The 18165-nt window shown below is 40.5% G+C and overlaps 2 protein-coding genes across 5 annotated transcripts; one reads left to right on the top strand and one right to left on the bottom strand.

The window, feature by feature from the left end:
- Positions 1-1231: 1231 nt before the first annotated feature.
- Positions 1232-2075, top strand: LOC4811729 (uncharacterized). 4 transcript variants are annotated; one of them, XM_015188853.2, is made up of 3 exons: positions 1232-1761; positions 1822-1874; positions 1936-2075. In XM_015188853.2, exon 1 carries the CDS (start codon positions 1330-1332, stop codon positions 1738-1740), a length of 411 nt encoding a protein of 136 aa, XP_015044339.2. In that variant the 5' UTR covers positions 1232-1329; the 3' UTR covers positions 1741-1761; positions 1822-1874; positions 1936-2075. The 4 variants fall into 4 exon arrangements, with proteins under 4 accessions (XP_015044339.2, XP_015044338.2, XP_015044340.2 ...); XM_015188852.2 differs by having other exon boundaries at positions 1933-2075; XM_015188854.2 differs by having other exon boundaries at positions 1233-1757.
- A 13720-nt stretch (positions 2076-15795) lies between these two features.
- On the bottom strand, positions 15796-16623 carry LOC4817926 (uncharacterized). Its single transcript, XM_001357200.4, has one exon. The coding sequence runs from the start codon at positions 16354-16356 to the stop codon at positions 15904-15906; it is 453 nt and encodes a 150-aa protein (XP_001357236.4). The 5' UTR covers positions 16357-16623; the 3' UTR covers positions 15796-15903.
- Between the last annotated feature and the right edge of the window lie 1542 nt (positions 16624-18165).

Raw genomic sequence — 18165 nt, 5'->3', positions numbered from 1 at the left:
CCCATCCAGATTTTGACCATTTGACGGTAGTTTTTTTTGTGTGTACGGTGGCGCCCCTATTGGTGATTTCTTGAACTTCATTTTCATAGCCAGTTTTGTTTTCTCCGTTATTTGTGGGCTGATTTGGGCGTGCGACGGCTTCCTGAACTCGGAAAAATGTCCCTAATTTTATGAAGTCCTTTTCAAGGACCGAGGATCAAGGATATTTACTCCAGACTTATTTGATTTGGATTTCCCCTCATTTGTGGCTCGATCGGGGCGTGTCATGGCCCCCGTGATCAGAAAAATATCCTTGATCCTTTGGTAAGGACTCCAACCACCCCAACCATACATTCTTAGTTTTCTCGGCCACTTGCAGCCCGATCGAGACGTGCGACGTCTTCCTGTGATCCGATAAATGTCCCTGATTTTATGGAGTCCTTATCAAGGATCAAGGACATTTATCCTCAATCAAAAATGTGTAGTTTTCTCCGCTATTTGGTCACCGATCTGGACGTGCCACGCCTTTTTGCAGTCGGGATAATTTTCCCGATACAGGATACAGCAAGGATGATTTTTCAATAGTTTTATTCATCAAAACTTAGCTTAGTATAAATAAATAAACAAGTGATAAACAAATTGTTGTATATACTATCTAAATGAATGCGTATATCCTTAAGCCTCCCTTGGTTGTCGTAGTCAAAGTCCTTGCTGTCGATGGCCAAGTCCTGAAGGTTCCTATGACGGAAGATATATTTTAAAATATATGCACAATCATAATATATAGTGATTCACTTACGCGCCTCGAAGATGAAGCCAAGCGTTTGATTCGCTGGCGTATTTTACCCTCGATTACTGGTCCCTGCACGACACACAGTGGCTGCAGGGCCTGCCTATCGCGACAGAAGTCGTGTCCCGATGGGCGCACGGCAGACCAGAAGGGTGAAGCCCAAACGATGCTGGGCATATCGGGGTCCGCGGGCACGCAAGATGTATTCCTGGCCACCATAGGGCGTGTCCTGCTAAAATGAGAGGAAGAGATAAATAAAGTAAATGATTAAATAATAACTTAATATCTTTACCTGGCGGGGTAAGAGGAGAGGATCGCTGCATAGTAGTTTGTAGCCAGAGAGGGTCTCGGCCAATAGAGCTAAAGGAAATACAAAAATAAAAGAAGAAGAATCAAGAAAAATTATTCAATAAGCTTCATGAAAATCGGAATCCGAAAAAGGACTGAGTAGGTAACTAGAAACTAATCAAAAACTTAAGCAAAATATCAGTTCTGTACACCCTATCAAATTTATTAGATAGTCATTGTTCCAGTATTCGTATTCCAGTATTGCTCGAGCGATGTCCAGTCTACCTAGAGGGTTTGGCCGCTTCCTCACTCCGGGATCGGAACTCAACAACGAACTGAGCCAGAAGATAGCTGTATTCGATGCCATGACCATTGAGCGAGAGGAGCTAGATAACGATATCAGTCTATTGCGCAAGCAGCAGGCTGATACTGAAGATCGTCTGGCCGAGGCTCTGGCCGAGGACGAGTTCCAGAGTTTCTTGAGTGGACAGCAAGTCGTGGCGCAGAGTTATACAGACCTCGAAAATATTATTAATCAACAAATTGGATCCATTGTCGATAAGTTGGCTGCTAAATATGAGCGTATTGTGTACCTCGATAGCGACCTAAGGAAGCTTAAGGAATCTATCGAGAAGGGTGTTGCTGCGGCCAATGCGCAGTTGACATCATCGGCGTCCATGTGATTTAATGGAGAAGTACGGTAAGTGAGTACGGAGACCTTCCTTTCTTTTCTTTTTACGTAAATCTTTCAATTTTTTCTTTAGCTAACCCAAATATACATACATATCTGTGCGCGATAGGCCAGAAGAGCTGCCTCGTGAGTAAATTCTGTGATCTTCTCAGCCTTTACTTGAATATCTGTGCATTATTCCCAGCAGCAACTAACCAGCAATTCGGACCACAATTTATGGAGGACAGGTCATATTCAGTTTCTTGTGAAATATACATATACTTGATTTAATTGATACCACTGATGGCGTCATAAAAAATAAATAAATAACTGCAGTTTAGATTTGAATCCTTCATTCAAATGATATCTGCCACCAATTCTTGGCTCCATTTTCCCCTGGTCCACTCAAATCGAATTTAATGTGAAGGAAGTTAACGCCCAACGCCCAACGCCCAATCGCATTTCCGCTCACTTTTCCACATTCACACAAACCATCGCGAACCCAAAGACACTGTAAATTAAATTGCGTATACGAGCAGTTGCCAATGCGGTGACAGGAGCAGCAGACACACTCCGCTGGCCCTTCCGTTACGGGCATAAATTCAATAATGCCAAGCGTCTGGCACTATCAACGTGCTCCGATGGAGTGTGGAGTGGCCGATCGATATAGTTTCGGCTGAAAAATGTATTGTGTTTCCTCTGGAAGGATGTTGTGGCGTCTTCTCTGTCGGTCCCAATATGTGAATATGAGCGGTTCGATCCAGTTCGTTTATAAATGTGATCTCAGCTTGTCTGAAATATTCAAAGGGAAATACATGTGCACAGTAAAGTGCCTAGCAAATAAGGTGCTTGGTAGCTGGCATTAAAAAATTCTTCTTAAACGTACAACTGTTAAATCTTGTTTCCATTTGCAGTAAAGTGTCTGGGAAAAGTGAATGGGAAGTCAATGTGGTTTCTTATTCGGAAGCAAAAGTGATGAAAATGAGAGAGATATTATTGTGATCATTGTCTCTCTATTATGAGCTCTAAAATCGTTATCTTCAGAATGGAAACATTTTACCAACGTTTTTAAATTGCAATGAAACAAAAGTCAAGCAAAGTTCTTTAGTTGAAGACAAATAGATTGTAAATTCATTTATTTATCAACTAAATGTTCAATTATTCCACAGAACTGCAAGTAAACACGTAAGCCAGAACTTTAGTTGGCAGAGAAGGATCTCCAGGAAGGAAGAGTAAGGGAAAGGGATAATTCAGATTATATATTTGCTGTTACTTTGTTTTGGTTAAGCATTAATGACCAAATGTTTCAGAAATTGGACTGGATTTACTTAGACAATTCACTTCGTTTATATTTCCTTCAAACGTTAACAGGGCTAAGCAAACAAATCAAATAGAAGAATAGAACATTTGAATGAAATTAATCACAACGACCGGCAAGGCCCTTGGTCTCTCCGTTAAATTTACTTATTCACTGGGTCCTGACAACTAAGTCAGCCGATACTTTCCAACTTAGAGAGTATTTTTCTTAGTCGAATCCATTTGAGCTTGAACTGACCATTAAATTGAATCCATAATGAACATGATAAAAATTGTTTTTAATTCAATAATATGTTTTAAAACGCCATCAATGCATCTTTTTGATGCTTAAGAATAAAAACGAATACAATGAGCCCTCGAGCCTGTCGAGCAGGAAGTAATCTTTCAATTATCGCTGACCATTTATTCGCCGAGTCCAGGGGCGAAGTCGCGAAGTCCATCAATAACAATTGCCCGAGCTTCAAAACTTGACTCAAAAATTTTCAGCGGTCCGGAACTCGTTTGTCTTTATTATAATAAATTGACGCGCCAGACATATTTCATCTGGGCGATGAAATATAGAATGAGGCTATAATGAGGCGTTATTAATATCAACTTGCGACTTGTTTAGTGACAAGCCCCCCAGGCCCCGCGGACAAAAGGCATTATGCACAAAAGTAAAAACAAACAAAATCCTTGGACCGCTCCTAACCCTTAAAAAACTAAGCCGCCTCTTCTTGAGAAGCTTTCCCAAGTGTCAGGAAAACAAATGACGGTCAATTTTTTTCTTTGTTCCTAAACCAACCTTGAATGAACATTCCTTTCTTATACCGACAACGACAACGATGGCTTTTCGGGGCCTTGAGGCACATGTCTGTAACCCGAGTAAATAAAAGGGATTTTTTGTATTAAATATCAAAATTAAGTTTATTAAAAAAGCGACGGTGGGCTGTAACAAAAAAATCGATTCTCCTTTAAAATTGTCGTATTTTGTACACCCGATACTCAAAATGATTATAGGGGTATATTAGATTTGTGGTAAAACTGGATGTGTGTAACATCGAAAAGGTGTAGTTTCCGACCCCATAAAGTATATATATTCTTGATCAGCATCAATAGCCGAGTCGATTGAGTCCTGTCTGGCTGTCCGTCCGTCCCTATCAGTGCCTAGTGCTCAATGACTATAACAGCTAGAGCAACGAATTTTACAAAATTGTCACTGTTACAAGAATAATTAAAAACACCGGCCCGCCTACTTCCGCCCCCACAAAGAGCGAAAATCTGTGGCATCCACAATTTCAAAGATAGGAGAAAACAGAACACGCATAATCGTAGAGGATGACTACATCTTCTAGAGGGCAAAATCCGAACCAGATCGTATAATTACTATTATAGCCAGAATCAAGAAAACAATTTAATAATTGAGTTCAATTCAAATTCAATAAAAATGAAGAATAATAATTATCCAAGAAAAATTAAGAATAACAATTATAATAACAATTATTCAATAAAAATCAAGAATAACAATTATAATAACGATTATTCAATAAAAATCAAGAATAACAATTATAATAACGATTATTCAATAAAAATCAAGAATAACAATTATAATAACGATTATTCAATAAAAATCAAGAATAACAATTATAATAACGATTATTCAATAAAAATCAAGAATAACAATTATAATAACAATTATAATAACAATTATAATAACGATTATTCAATAAAAATCAAGAATAACAATTATAATAACGATTATTCAATAAAAATCAAGAATAACAATTATAATAACAATTATTCAATAAAAATCAAGAATAACAATTATAATAACGATTATTCAATAAAAATCAAGAATAACAATTATAATAACAATTATTCAATAAAAATCAAGAATAACAATTATAATAACAATTATTCAATAAAAATCAAGAATAACAATTATAATAACGATTATTCAATAAAAATCAAGAATAACAATTATAATAACAATTATAATAACGATTATTCAATAAAAATCAAGAATAACAATTATAATAACGATTATTCAATAAAAATCAAGAATAACAATTATAATAACGATTATAATAACGATTATTCAATAAAATCAAGAATAACAATTATAATAACGATTATTCAATAAAAATCAAGAATAACAATTATAATAACAATTATAATAACGATTATTCAATAAAAATCAAGAATAACAATTATAATAACGATTATTCAATAAAAATCAAGAATAACAATTATAATAACGATTATTCAATAAAAATCAAGAATAACAATTATAATAACAATTATAATAACGATTATTCAATAAAAATCAAGAATAACAATTATAATAACGATTATTCAATAAAAATCAAGAATAACAATTATAATAACGATTATAATAACGATTATTCAATAAAAATCAAGAATAACAATTATAATAACGATTATTCAATAAAAATCAAGAATAACAATTATAATAACAATTATTCAATAAAAATCAAGAATAACAATTATAATAACAATTATTCAATAAAAATCAAGAATAACAATTATAATAACGATTATTCAATAAAAATCAAGAATAACAATTATAATAACGATTATTCAATAAAAATCAAGAATAACAATTATAATAACAATTATAATAACGATTATTCAATAAAAATCAAGAATAACAATTATAATAACGATTATTCAATAAAAATCAAGAATAACAATTATAATAACGATTATAATAACGATTATTCAATAATAACGATTATAATAACGATTATTCAATAAAAATCAAGAATAACAATTATAACAACAATTATTCCATAAAAATCAAGAATAACAATTATAATAACAATTATTCAATAAAAATCAAGAATAACAATTATAATAACGATTATTCAATAAAAATCAAGAATAACAATTATAATAACGATTATTCAATAAAAATCAAGAATAACAATTATAATAACAATTATTCAATAAAAATCAAGAATAACAATTATAATAACGATTATTCAATAAAAATCAAGAATAACAATTATAATAACAATTATAATAACGATTATTCAATAAAAATCAAGAATAACAATTATAATAACGATTATTCAATAAAAATCAAGAATAACAATTATAATAACGATTATTCAATAAAAATCAAGAATAACAATTATAATAACAATTATAATAACGATTATTCAATAAAAATCAAGAATAACAATTATAATAACGATTATTCAATAAAAATCAAGAATAACAATTATAATAACGATTATAATAACGATTATTCAATAAAAATCAAGAATAACAATTATAATAACGATTATTCAATAAAAATCAAGAATAACAATTATAATAACGATTATAATAACGATTATTCAATAATAACGATTATAATAACGATTATTCAATAAAAATCAAGAATAACAATTATAACAACAATTATTCCATAAAAATCAAGAATAACAATTATAATAACAATTATTCAATAAAAATCAAGAATAACAATTATAATAACGATTATTCAATAAAAATCAAGAATAACAATTATAATAACAATTATAATAACGATTATTCAATAAAAATCAAGAATAACAATTATAATAACGATTATTCAATAAAAATCAAGAATAACAATTATAATAACAATTATAATAACGATTATTCAATAAAAATCAAGAATAACAATTATAATAACGATTATTCAATAAAAATCAAGAATAACAATTATAATAACAATTATAATAACGATTATTCAATAAAAATCAAGAATAACAATTATAATAACGATTATTCAATAAAAATCAAGAATAACAATTATAATAACAATTATTCAATAAAAATCAAGAATAACAATTATAATAACAATTATTCAATAAAAATCAAGAATAACAATTATAATAACAATTATTCAATAAAAATCAAGAATAATAATTATCCAATAAAAATCAAGAATGTAATTTGTTGTTTCCCTACAAATATATGTTAACAAATGTTTTACCTGAAAAATTGGAAGAGTTTTTCTAAACGAAAAGCACCGAAAACTTTGGGTAGATCATCGAAACTCCTCGCCGCCACAGATGGAAGGTCACGCAACATTCCTTTAAGCCATTTAATAGTCACAAACCAATTCGAGATTGAAAGAAATTATTTTAGCACTTATCAAAGGAGATCTAAAACCTGGTCGGAAGAAGGAGAAGTCATATGGACTTTAGAACAAGAACATAGAACAACAATTTTAAGCAAAATCGAGTATCGTGCCCACATAAAAACTAATTAAATTCCATGTCGTTTAAGGGCGACATGACCCAAACTAAATACTACAATTTGTATGGGGGAGCTCTGGTTTTTTGGGCCTTTTCAATTTGCCTGCAAAGCAGAAAAGAAAGGCAAAGCATGCGATAAAATATGGCCAGTCCGACAAGGCCTGAGATAAGGAAATTTGCGCCACACAACAGCCATGTATCAGGGATAAAAGAAATAATAGGAGGAGCAGGGCGGTCAGCAGCCGTCACAGACATAAATCAAATAAAACGTGGGAAAAAATGTGACAATAAAAAACCAACCAAAAATAAGCAAAAATCTAAAAAAACATGGGACAACGATGAAGTATCTCTGATCCAAGACCTTGAACGGAAGCGGAAATATATCATTATTCTTTACCTTTTCAGTGGATCTGTCAGCAAAAAACAAATAGTTCGCACCAAGAATCAGTCGGAGATGGTATGTCTATGTAGAGTGATCTACTAAATTAATGGTTCGCATTATAAGAACCAGCTTTTCGTAGAATCTGGTCTTCCGTGGAGTGTTTTGACATCCAGAAGCTCGCATGGAATTGATATCGCATTCCGCGAGTCACACAATGAATGATTCAGTGATTCACGATGATTCACTCAATCGTGTTAAGCATTGGCAATTACAAGCGCTCGGGGCCCTGAAAGATAATGCGCACACAGGGACTCTCGCTCGACTCCCTCTTTGCCTGCCCAAGCATATTGAATTCCTCGCCGCTAATTTACGTAATTGTGCAACATACTCGTACGGAATGAACCTGCAGTGGTGGCGGGTCGACAAGGCTAATTGCAACACGTCTAATTGAAATGATTATGAGTATTCGTGTCAGTTCGCTGTCAGCGTGTGAACGGCTGCAGTTGCTTCCGGGTGTAGCGGCCATGAACCATGAAGCTCTTGTTATGGGAAGAACATACTTTAAATGAACAATAATCTATAAGAAAAGATTTATAAGAGTACTAATAGGAGTGGGTGGCCATTACAAGAGTTGGCAGCCGCTGATGTCCGTACTGATGGCCCCTGAAGGTCGAGTGCCCAGCCACAGGTGCAGCAGCAGGGTGCGGCATCCTCAGATCATTGCGGATAATTAAACATTTATGCAGCTCTACGGGCACCCGTGGAATGTGAGTATTTCTTAACACTACATAAACGTTATGAGCGCGGTGGAGTACAAATTAAGTCATAATGCGTTTTGTGGCAGCCATAAAAATGCGAACGGCAACTACATTGTAAAAGTACGGGGTCAGCCCTCGGGGCGTAAAAGGACCTTACTGGTACATCGTGGAGAGTCGATTACGATTTCTGTGCTCATAAATCGACACTTCAAGCGACGGTAATAGGGATCGTAAAGTGCAGGAACACAAAATCAATTTGTTCTCGAAATGTTTAATAAATTGCAACTAAGCTTCGTCGGAGGCACACGTGGCGTATGCGTCATTTCAGTGGAGTTGCGAAATTAACACGCATACGACGACACTTAATTTGTCACTAAATGGGTTGCCTAATGCCGACGGGGGAGCGGCAGTGGCCGTGTGGCAAGCAACATGTTGTGTAGCTTAAATTGAAAATTACAAAAACGGACCGAACGGGCACGGCATGCTGAACAAGAACAGTCCCTTCTAGCATGCCCCACTGGCTCAGTGGTGCCACAAAAGCACGTGACGCGTGGACAGGGAGGAGCGTCGGTTATGCCTCTGGGCTGACGGCGACGCATATGAAAATTTTGCACGACAATTTATGGCCGTGCTTAAGGAGCGTGCGTATGAAATAATATACAAGAAGAACCAGCTCGTCGAAGACCCACAGCCGGAGCAAGGACCCTGCCTCCCATCCGCAGGCTGTCCCGACTGACTGGTTCTGAATTTTAAAGTGTTCTTTAAATAATGCCCCCCCGAACTGATGGCAGCGATTTGTTCAATCCTGACAATGCTGTTGGCATTGGCCCAGCGGACAAGGGACACCACCAAATGTGTGCTTGCAGTTTATTTGTGCCATGAAACGAGCTAAAATGTTCAAACAAATTATGAGAAATCAATTGATACACCTAACCATATCTCATACTCCATACTCCAGTTCATATTCTCTCTGTGCAAACTGTGCGAACACAGAAAAGGCAGAACTTTCTTTAGTACTCGCGCTCCTATTACATAAACAAGGCCAACGTAGAGCCAGCCGACACAAGCTTCTGCATGTGTATGAGTCCGGCACCGAGACGTTGATGTTTACAATTTATTTCGGCCGCAGGATATGCCTCACTTTTCAGAGCCCCAAGAACAATGAATATATGTAGATGGAGATGGAGATATACGCATACATATTTGAGTGAAATTCTAAACTACATAATGCCAATGGAAACTGAAAACGTTGCACTTGGCAAGCAACGATCCAGAAACGGACGGAAGAGCGGAAGGAGTTGTAGCCGGCGGGCAGACCGTAGACAATGGCGGACAGCCCGGACAGCCAGGACTCCAACTCGCAGCCCGGCTGACCAGCCCGGGACTAAGTCACGTCACGAAGCCTTCATTGTTTGCAGAAGTAAGTAAGTGTACATAAAATGAATACGTGGAGGAAGAGCTGCGGAGGAGGTGCAGAGCTGGAGACGGAGATGGCGTAGAAGATGGGACAGCTGTGGAAATCCATGCAGATGTGGCCCTTTTCTTGGGTTCGCCTTTTGTTTTTGCCTCGTTTTGCAATAAATGTGTAAGATTTTATGTATCAGCAGCAGCAGCAGCAGGAATGAAAAGAGGGGCATCAACCACCTTACGAGCACTTCTACCAGCAAAACTATCGTACAACAGGGAGCATGTAGCATGTATTTCTTACCAATAAATAGAAAATCGAAGCAATCGAGCGATGCAGTTTTGCCCAAATTGAATTTGTTTTCGGGAGCTTCGTTTGTGATTTAAAGAAGAGTCCATACTCCTTTCAAGGATGGTTGAAATGTGAAAATCCCAATCCCTAAATAACGACACAGGGCCTATGAAAATATATTTAATTTCTGTTTCATGTATCCGTCATTGACCAATATTTGGAATGGCAAGGAATGTAATTGGGCGAAGATGCGGGTGGTGGCTTTGGCTTACTTTAAGTCCCTGGCATACATACAATATGTACATATGTATGTATGTACATGGTGAGTGCGCAATATTACTTAGTAGTAAGGAGACGCGGGATTTATGCAAATAACTGGCAATGAAGCAGCGCAACGAAAACACACAAAGAAAAGCACAAAAGGGCACGAAAACTACAAGAAATAAAAAATGCTAATTTAATGTTATTGGTGCTGTTTGCTTTGTCCTGTCTTTGTTCTGTCTCCGTGTCCCTTTTGACTTTGTCATGTCGCATTGGATTTTCCTGAGTATTTCATTTTTTATTCCATTCCATTCCATTCCTTCGGTGTCGTGGCGGCGCTTTTATCTCTTCCTGCTCTTCCTTTTCCGGCCTTTGACACAAACAGGAAATGATTTATGCAGACATCTTCGACGCAACTAATTTAAAACTTTTCGCGCCCCCATCCAACCCCCCCCCCCCCCCCACATTCGAATATATTTATATTTATAGGAGTGTTTATTCCGAACTATGTACTCAAGTACACACACAAACATAGTACATATGTATGTATGTACATAATGCAGAATTGTTTTCTTCCAGTGGCTTATGCTTAGATCTTGGCTAGCAGTCCAGAAAAAGGGATATTTGGCTAGTCCTCCTTTGTGGGTTCCTGCGGCTCGGATTTCTGCTTGGGGAACACCATTTTGCTATTTGTTTTGGACTCGCACACACTCACAAGCTCCTCGCACAGCCTACTTCCCTTTGATGGGTGCGACTGGGACTGACTCTGACCCCAGGCAGTCATTAACTAATTGCAAACGAAGGAATTAATAAAAAATCAAAATCGCATTACATCACAACCACATACGCACTCGGTAAAAAAGGCAATCAATTTGATTGTATTTGATGGCGGCGGCCTTAGGAGGGGTGGAGGGGACTCCACCCAATTGAAGTCGCCCTCGGAAGCAAGACCATGAGCCATAAATCTTGAGCGCACTTGCGGCGCTCCGTGCCTCCGTGCCTCCAGCTCCGGATCGGCCGCCTGCTAATCCAGCTCCTCCCATTGCAATTCGCCTGAGTGTCCTGCCGGGCACCGAGTGTTCGGTCGTAGCACAATGTCCAAAATGCACACTGCAAAAATACTCGAAATACAAAGGACCAAATTGAGAAAAAGAGCGATTCATCGTCGAGGGGCTACGGCTTTCGAATGCCCTACCTGGAGATCTTCTTTGAGATGCTGAGATACTCTTCCGATGCTTATCTGGATATTCAAAATAAGATACTGTGCCAGGATATGCTTAAGCCGTTCAAGTCCCAGAATGGCTTCCATTTTTAAAGCACCTCAGCGAAAAAGCCCTTCAAACCTCTCCTCTGGTTCGCAGCAGAGAAGGAAAATGAAAGGGAATAAAAACTACATCTGAAAGCAGAGTGAAATCCAACTTCTGATGCTTTACGGGTAGGTCTCCATCCGACTCCGCCACAGCTCGTCCAGCCATGCGATGGCCATATTGCTTCGCCGGGGCTCGGATAGCCCGGGTGCATTAAAAATAAACGACTGTGGCCGGCGCTCAATTTGGAATGAAATTGGCGCAAATACCAAAAATGTATACAATGGGAATGCAGAAAAAAGGAATGCGAACAGTATTGAGAAGAAGAGCAACGAGGAGAGAAGAGAAGCTGAGAGCCACAGAACCAGAGCACAAATTGATAAGTTGGGTGGGTTTGAGCGATGGGTTTTTCGGAGCACGTACCCGTATGTATGTATACCCGTGAGTGTGTTTGGGGTCTTATCACTTATAGCCGGCCATCGGGAGGGATCATTATGTGACAAATAATGTTTGTAAAAAATGTACCTTAGACTTCCAACACAAGCTTGGTGGGTTTCGCCGACGACGTCGGGACAGTGGCAGTACCGATGGAACTCGCCGCCATTGAGGATCTTGCTAACGTGGCCGTCCAAGCCGTAGAGGCGTGGCTAGCCGCCGCGGGACTGGAGCTGGCGGCCCAAAAAATGGAGACGGTCCAAATATCGAACCGGGAAGTGGTCGAGGCCGCCAGAGTGCAGGTTGGTGGGACCAAGCAAGTAGTTCTCATCGACACGCGCCTTTCCTTCAAAGAGCACCTGAAGTACGAACACATGAAGGCTCTATCCAGGATGTTGCTGAACACCAGAGGACTGGCTTACGCAACGGGGAGGTTTCTAACGAAAGTCGTGACGTGGCAGAGGCCTCGAAGGTGAAGAGCTACATGGAAGGAGTGGAGGCAATTATATACTGTGCGCAATCAGGATCATCGACTGTCCTCGACGGGCTAGTTCCGCTCAGGGAGCTAATAAGGGAGGATCACACCAAAGCCGAGTTAAAGGACGCCGCCCATGTGCTTACTAGATCTATTTACACCTTTTTGGTTTTGGCCAGCGTCAAGTATTCTGTGTGTCTTACGACATTCTAGTACACTTCGGATTTTTGATAAATAATGGGTAAACCATAGACTGTTCTTAAATGGCCGGCATTTCCACTATGTGGGAGGGATCGTCGCCATTTCCCATAAGCTCTATCTCGATCTTATTGCCCGTCTGTTCAAACAACAGCTGTTCATCGGAGATATTACGCTGCACTTCTTCCAGTAAGTTCGCCAAGGATCCTCTTTGTCTACCGAGCTCACTCTACCCCACAGCCACAGCACCCGAGATGGACAGCGTTCGAGACCGAGATGGTAGCCTCTTCCGACCAACCACTTGAACTGAAAGCTTTCGAAATTTATTGTTTTCGTAGTCCAACCATAAGTCCATAACGTGCTGCTTTGTGAGACTATTCTACGTTTGTATTTGCTCTTCCTTGCGATTAAAGAAGTACTCAGTAGCTACGATCTCACTCCAACTCCGCATTACTTCTTCGTTCAGGCTCTTGCCACTGGTACGGGAGACCTGAATGCCTCGATACGTCGGTCAGCATGGGCAGCCGAATGCTAAGGGTACTACGGGTCAAAAGCTGATAAGAAAAAGACGCAGAAGAGATACATCTAGCATACTCCAATAGTCAATGTCGCTGTAAAAAAATATGTTGGCATCGTAAACTATTCCTGCACAAATATCAGCATTACTGTGCCGTTTGTGGCCAGCTTTCCGATAATGCAATCAATTTACTCTGTGTCTCATCGCGCTGCCTTTTCTTTGGCACCAATCAAAGACTGGCGATTGGGCGAAAAAGAAAACCTCCTCCGGCAGTACAATGTGCAGCTTGCAAGCTGATTGCAAAGCTGGTTTGATCCCAATGGATTTATTTGAGCCAACATTCCTATCCAGCTGGAACCCACGGCTCAATCTCAGCCAGTTAATTTGACCAGGAACAGCCCCAAAACTTGAGCAGCGTAAAATATGGCCATCCTTTCCCTGCCCAACTCTTTCCATCTCCATCTGCCTTGCATTGCGAGTTAATAGACTTCCCTTTTTTAATGCAAATTGGCGAGTGCTGGCTGGCATGGCAGTTGGAAGCGCGTTCGAAATCAAAGAGCGAAATGCACAAGAATTTGCAGCGAAATTTAATTACTCGCAGCAGCCGGACTCAAACTCAAACTAAGGCTCTGACTGAAGTCCAAAGGAGGGAAATCTGCATAGCGGCAGAGATGCGCCAGTAGCGGAGCGGAGCAGACCTGGAGCCGGCACGTCCTTGCGAAGTCACTCCGGTTCATTTGTTTATGCATATTTTACGGCGCAAGACTGCACATTAACAGCTTCCCGCGAAGGGGCCCGGCGGAGGCAGCACAAGACGCAGGACATCCCGTAGTCGTAACCATTGTCGCTGCCTCTCTTGTTTCTGTTGCTATTGTGGCCCGAGCAAACAGACAGCTCGGCGCTCTCTATGCAATGCAATGCCTTAATGACCGTTCGACACCAGCTTCCCGATGCACAGTGGGACCTCGGGCCAGAAACCGAAACAAAAGTACAGAGTCGAGTCAAGTGAATAGACTCGAAGGATCCGATGGAAAATATAGATGAGAGGCGGATCCCACTATACTTCAGATTATAGTGAAACAGAGGCATTTTTAAATACCCTTCATTGCAGTGTGCAATCGCCAAGCCATGCCTTTTCACCCCATACTTGAACCCTGGTTGGATGGGAATTTCGTTTGCATATTCATTGGTCAGCCTTCCACGGTTCAAACATCCTGCGCTGGAGGGAGGGCCTGGGAGTGGGGCTCCCCATCGTTCATACACTTGCTTTGAGCATAAATATTTTAAGTACTTTAAACAATTCATTAATTTACATTTAGCTTTTTGCCTCGATGTTTTTCGAGAGCTGCCCGTAGCCTGGTGCCCTGCTGGAAGAGTCTCGGGAGCTGGAGACAAAGGCGGAAGGGACCCTGGGAAAATGGGAAAATGGGATCGTAATGCGCAAGTGTTCGATACAAAGTTTAGGGGAACCCCTAAGTAGTCGTAAGTACGTTGGCCAGAAGCAATCCGCAGTTCCTTAATGAACCAAATTAAGCAAATACAATATGTGGGCGACTCGGGCCAAAAGCCGGGGACATTCTAGAGCTTATTTAGAGTAATTTGTATGCCAATCAGCGTACTCGTGTCTTTCTCTGTCCCATGAACTAATGGCCACAGTCTCGATCCAAAAAGCCGAAATGTTCAATCCATTTCTAGAGCAATTTCAATTTTGAAACTGATTTGGTCTCGGCCTGAGAGTGGGCACTAATTTCATTGTCCGTAGGTGTTTGCAAATTAAGCACTAAACACATACATATGTATGTACATGTGTACGGAATGAACATGAAATCGAAAAACTAGTGGTCTTCAGCTGGAGATGAACTCTTAAACACTGGCCGGTAATTGCCAAGAGCAACAATACTGCCAGGACAGCCCCACTCCTCTCTCGGTGTGCAATTTTCCCATTGAAGCCATCAGTGCTGATTTTCTGAACAACCCTCCTCTGCTGCCGCCACTAATTGCAACAACAATTGCAATGAACTAAACTGAATCTGAAAGCAGAACTAGAACCAGAAAGGAAGATGGACTACAACTAGGCCACAAGTCGAACGTAATGCTCGTGTCTGGGAGGGGGCGGAAATGGCGAAAAGCGAGGATCTGGGGGGATAACCAGATGGGCGCATTTCACAAATTATAATCGTCATTTGTCAGAGAGGCCCTGCACTCGGACGAGACCCGCAGTCGGAGCTCGGGCTAGAAGCGGACTGGGACTGGGACTCGGACTCGGAATCGGACTCGGGCTTGGACAGTCCTTCACCCAGATTCCAGCGCCTGGAGTGGGAGACCCAAAGGGTGGGGCATTTTCCTTCAGATTTTTATTGACACATTGAAATGACAGGGGACAAGGCTGAGCTGGGCTGGGCTGGGCTGGGCTGCACAAGAGGATGGCAAAATACTCAATAAAGTAAATTATCAATGCACTTGGGCGGACGGCATTAGAACAATTAGCAGTTAATGGACGTTGATAAAAGACATATTATTCCTTTTACATCTTTATATTCACAAACACACAACTAATTATAGTCTATGTCCATTTCAAATGGATTTCTGGTGGCCGTGTCAGGCCCTACGCCTGCAACGTACCCCGAAGAGCTCCAAGCCAGGACGACACCTCTGCATGGTGTCGAACAGCATTGGTCCGAAAGCGTCGCGCATGGTCACACTGAGATCTTCAATGTGGCCGATGTCGCAGCTGGCCATGAGCGGGCCCTGGGCTAGCAGGCCAGCACAGGGTGTTCCGTAGACCAGCTGCTGGTCGAATATAGACACTGCCACACAGAGACGCACTTGCTGCAGCTGCAGGAGCCAGGGAATCACCAATTGCCAGTCCGCCTGAGTCCACTCCAAGTCGTCTTCGGCGCTGGCCATCAGAAGTTCGTTGCCGGCCATGAGGTCGGAGTCCGGAACGGGGACGAGTTGGTGCAGAGAGCTATGAAAGCAAAAACTGTACAGGACGAACAGCTGGAAGCGTAGGTGACTCATGGTGAGATAAATGTTCCTATAACTCCCCATGGAACGGCTTTACTTCGTTCTCGATCGACTGTTTGGGACGGCTTCTGCCAGCCAAATGCTAATCCGTATAAACTGCCGAACCTCGGCGACTCATACGTGATATTCGAGTGTCTGGAGAGAAGCAGGTGCGCACTATGCGGACGTATCAGTCGGCACGAAGCGAAACGGATCCGTTGACTCTGGAAGAAGATTCGCGGAAGGTCTGGAGCTCAGAATCACACTATCCAGCCATGGGAATCTTTGTTGACATTTTCTGCAACCACTGTCGAACCTTGGCTGCTTTTACCCATTTCACAATTTGCGTTGCAGCTACTTCGAAATGTTTGTTATTTAATTCAGTTTCAACTTCGGGCAAGCTTCCTACGTGACTTTCGGTTGCTTTTGAGTGCAGCACGTGGCAGCCACAGCGGCTGCCTGTGATTCATCTCTCTCTCCATGGGTATACCCTTTCAGAGGAAATTACTGCTTTTATCGGATCGTTGAACCCTACTTATTCTCTATCTCACGAGCCGGTATCTGTCGCCCATTCCCCGGCGATTTCATTAATTTAAAACCATTTCTGATCTTTATGTTTCTTATCTACGTACATTTATAGTATAAGTACTTACTTGAGTGCAGGAGTACACTAATGTCCATTCATAGAAGTCGAAGTGCAAGTGTATAGGAGCTTCGATGACTCTTTTTCCGTGATATCGCCAACTGCAAATGACGTCAATGTTTGACGGAAAATATAAAAGCAAATTAAAATATTTATAATTTTGCTGGCGTTAATAAATGGTCACTTAGCAAACCAACATTTTCTTAAGACTTAAAAAAAGTTCAGTTCCGAGAGTGAAAATTAAAGAACGTCAAAACTTACAAAAGTAAAACATTCTTCATTGGTCAAGACTTTTGAGTTAGATTTGGTATGTTTTTTAAATTGGTTAATAAGGAATTATTTGTATTCTGCCCCATTTTAAATATGCCTCTTTAAAAGCCAGGTAATTGGTCATAATTGAGGTGTCCCACAGTGCTGTGACACACTTCAGAAAAGCAGAAAAACATTTGCACAGATACTGCCCGAATTGTTCCATAAATCCCTGCCAAAAATTTAAACCAATAAATGTGCTCGAAGGCCCTTCAAAAGATGGGTGGGGGGCGCGCGGAGCACAGGCAGTACCGAATTAATGGGATGTGGGATAGGGATGCGGATATACCGTAGACCAACAGCTGTCGCCTGGGCACGGTATTACGGAAAAACAGCCGAAATGGAAAAGGGACCAAACGTCAAACGTGCCACGCAAAAAGCCAAGCGAACATAGAAATTATAATTTTTTAATAATAAAACATACACAACGAGGGCGGAAAATATTGGTAGTACGTTCCGGTCGAGGGATGGGTCTCGGCATGGGGGATAGTCTCCGCCCACTAACACCGCAAAAGGAGAGCGAAAATGGCGCAGAGGCCTCTGCCTGGTCTATGTGGGTCCGGAAACAAATTACAGCAAACAATTTAAAAAATGTTGGCAAACAAATAGGAGCCAGGAGCAGCAACAAAAGTGTGGCCAGAGGAAGGGGATGACGGAAATGTTATCTGGCCAACAAGACAACGGCCCTAAAACCGGATGTACAGTGGAAGGGACTCCGGCTATAACTCTTAAAGTAGTCCAGAAATAATGGGAAAAATATTATGTTTTCATCATAGCCGGAGTATGGGAACTGTATGCCTGTTTCAGCTCTAAGCATCGAATCCTCCACGAGGGAGTACCACTGTAGCACAGACGGGCTGGGCCAAACAACAGTCGGCCAAGATAAAAGCCCTTGCTGTGCC

Source organism: Drosophila pseudoobscura, chromosome 4 (assembly GCF_009870125.1).
Source record: "Drosophila pseudoobscura strain MV-25-SWS-2005 chromosome 4, UCI_Dpse_MV25, whole genome shotgun sequence".
Taxonomy (NCBI): domain Eukaryota; kingdom Metazoa; phylum Arthropoda; class Insecta; order Diptera; family Drosophilidae; genus Drosophila; species Drosophila pseudoobscura.
The sequence above is the reverse complement of the archived record's forward strand: the minus strand, read 5'-3'. Positions and strand labels throughout refer to the sequence as shown.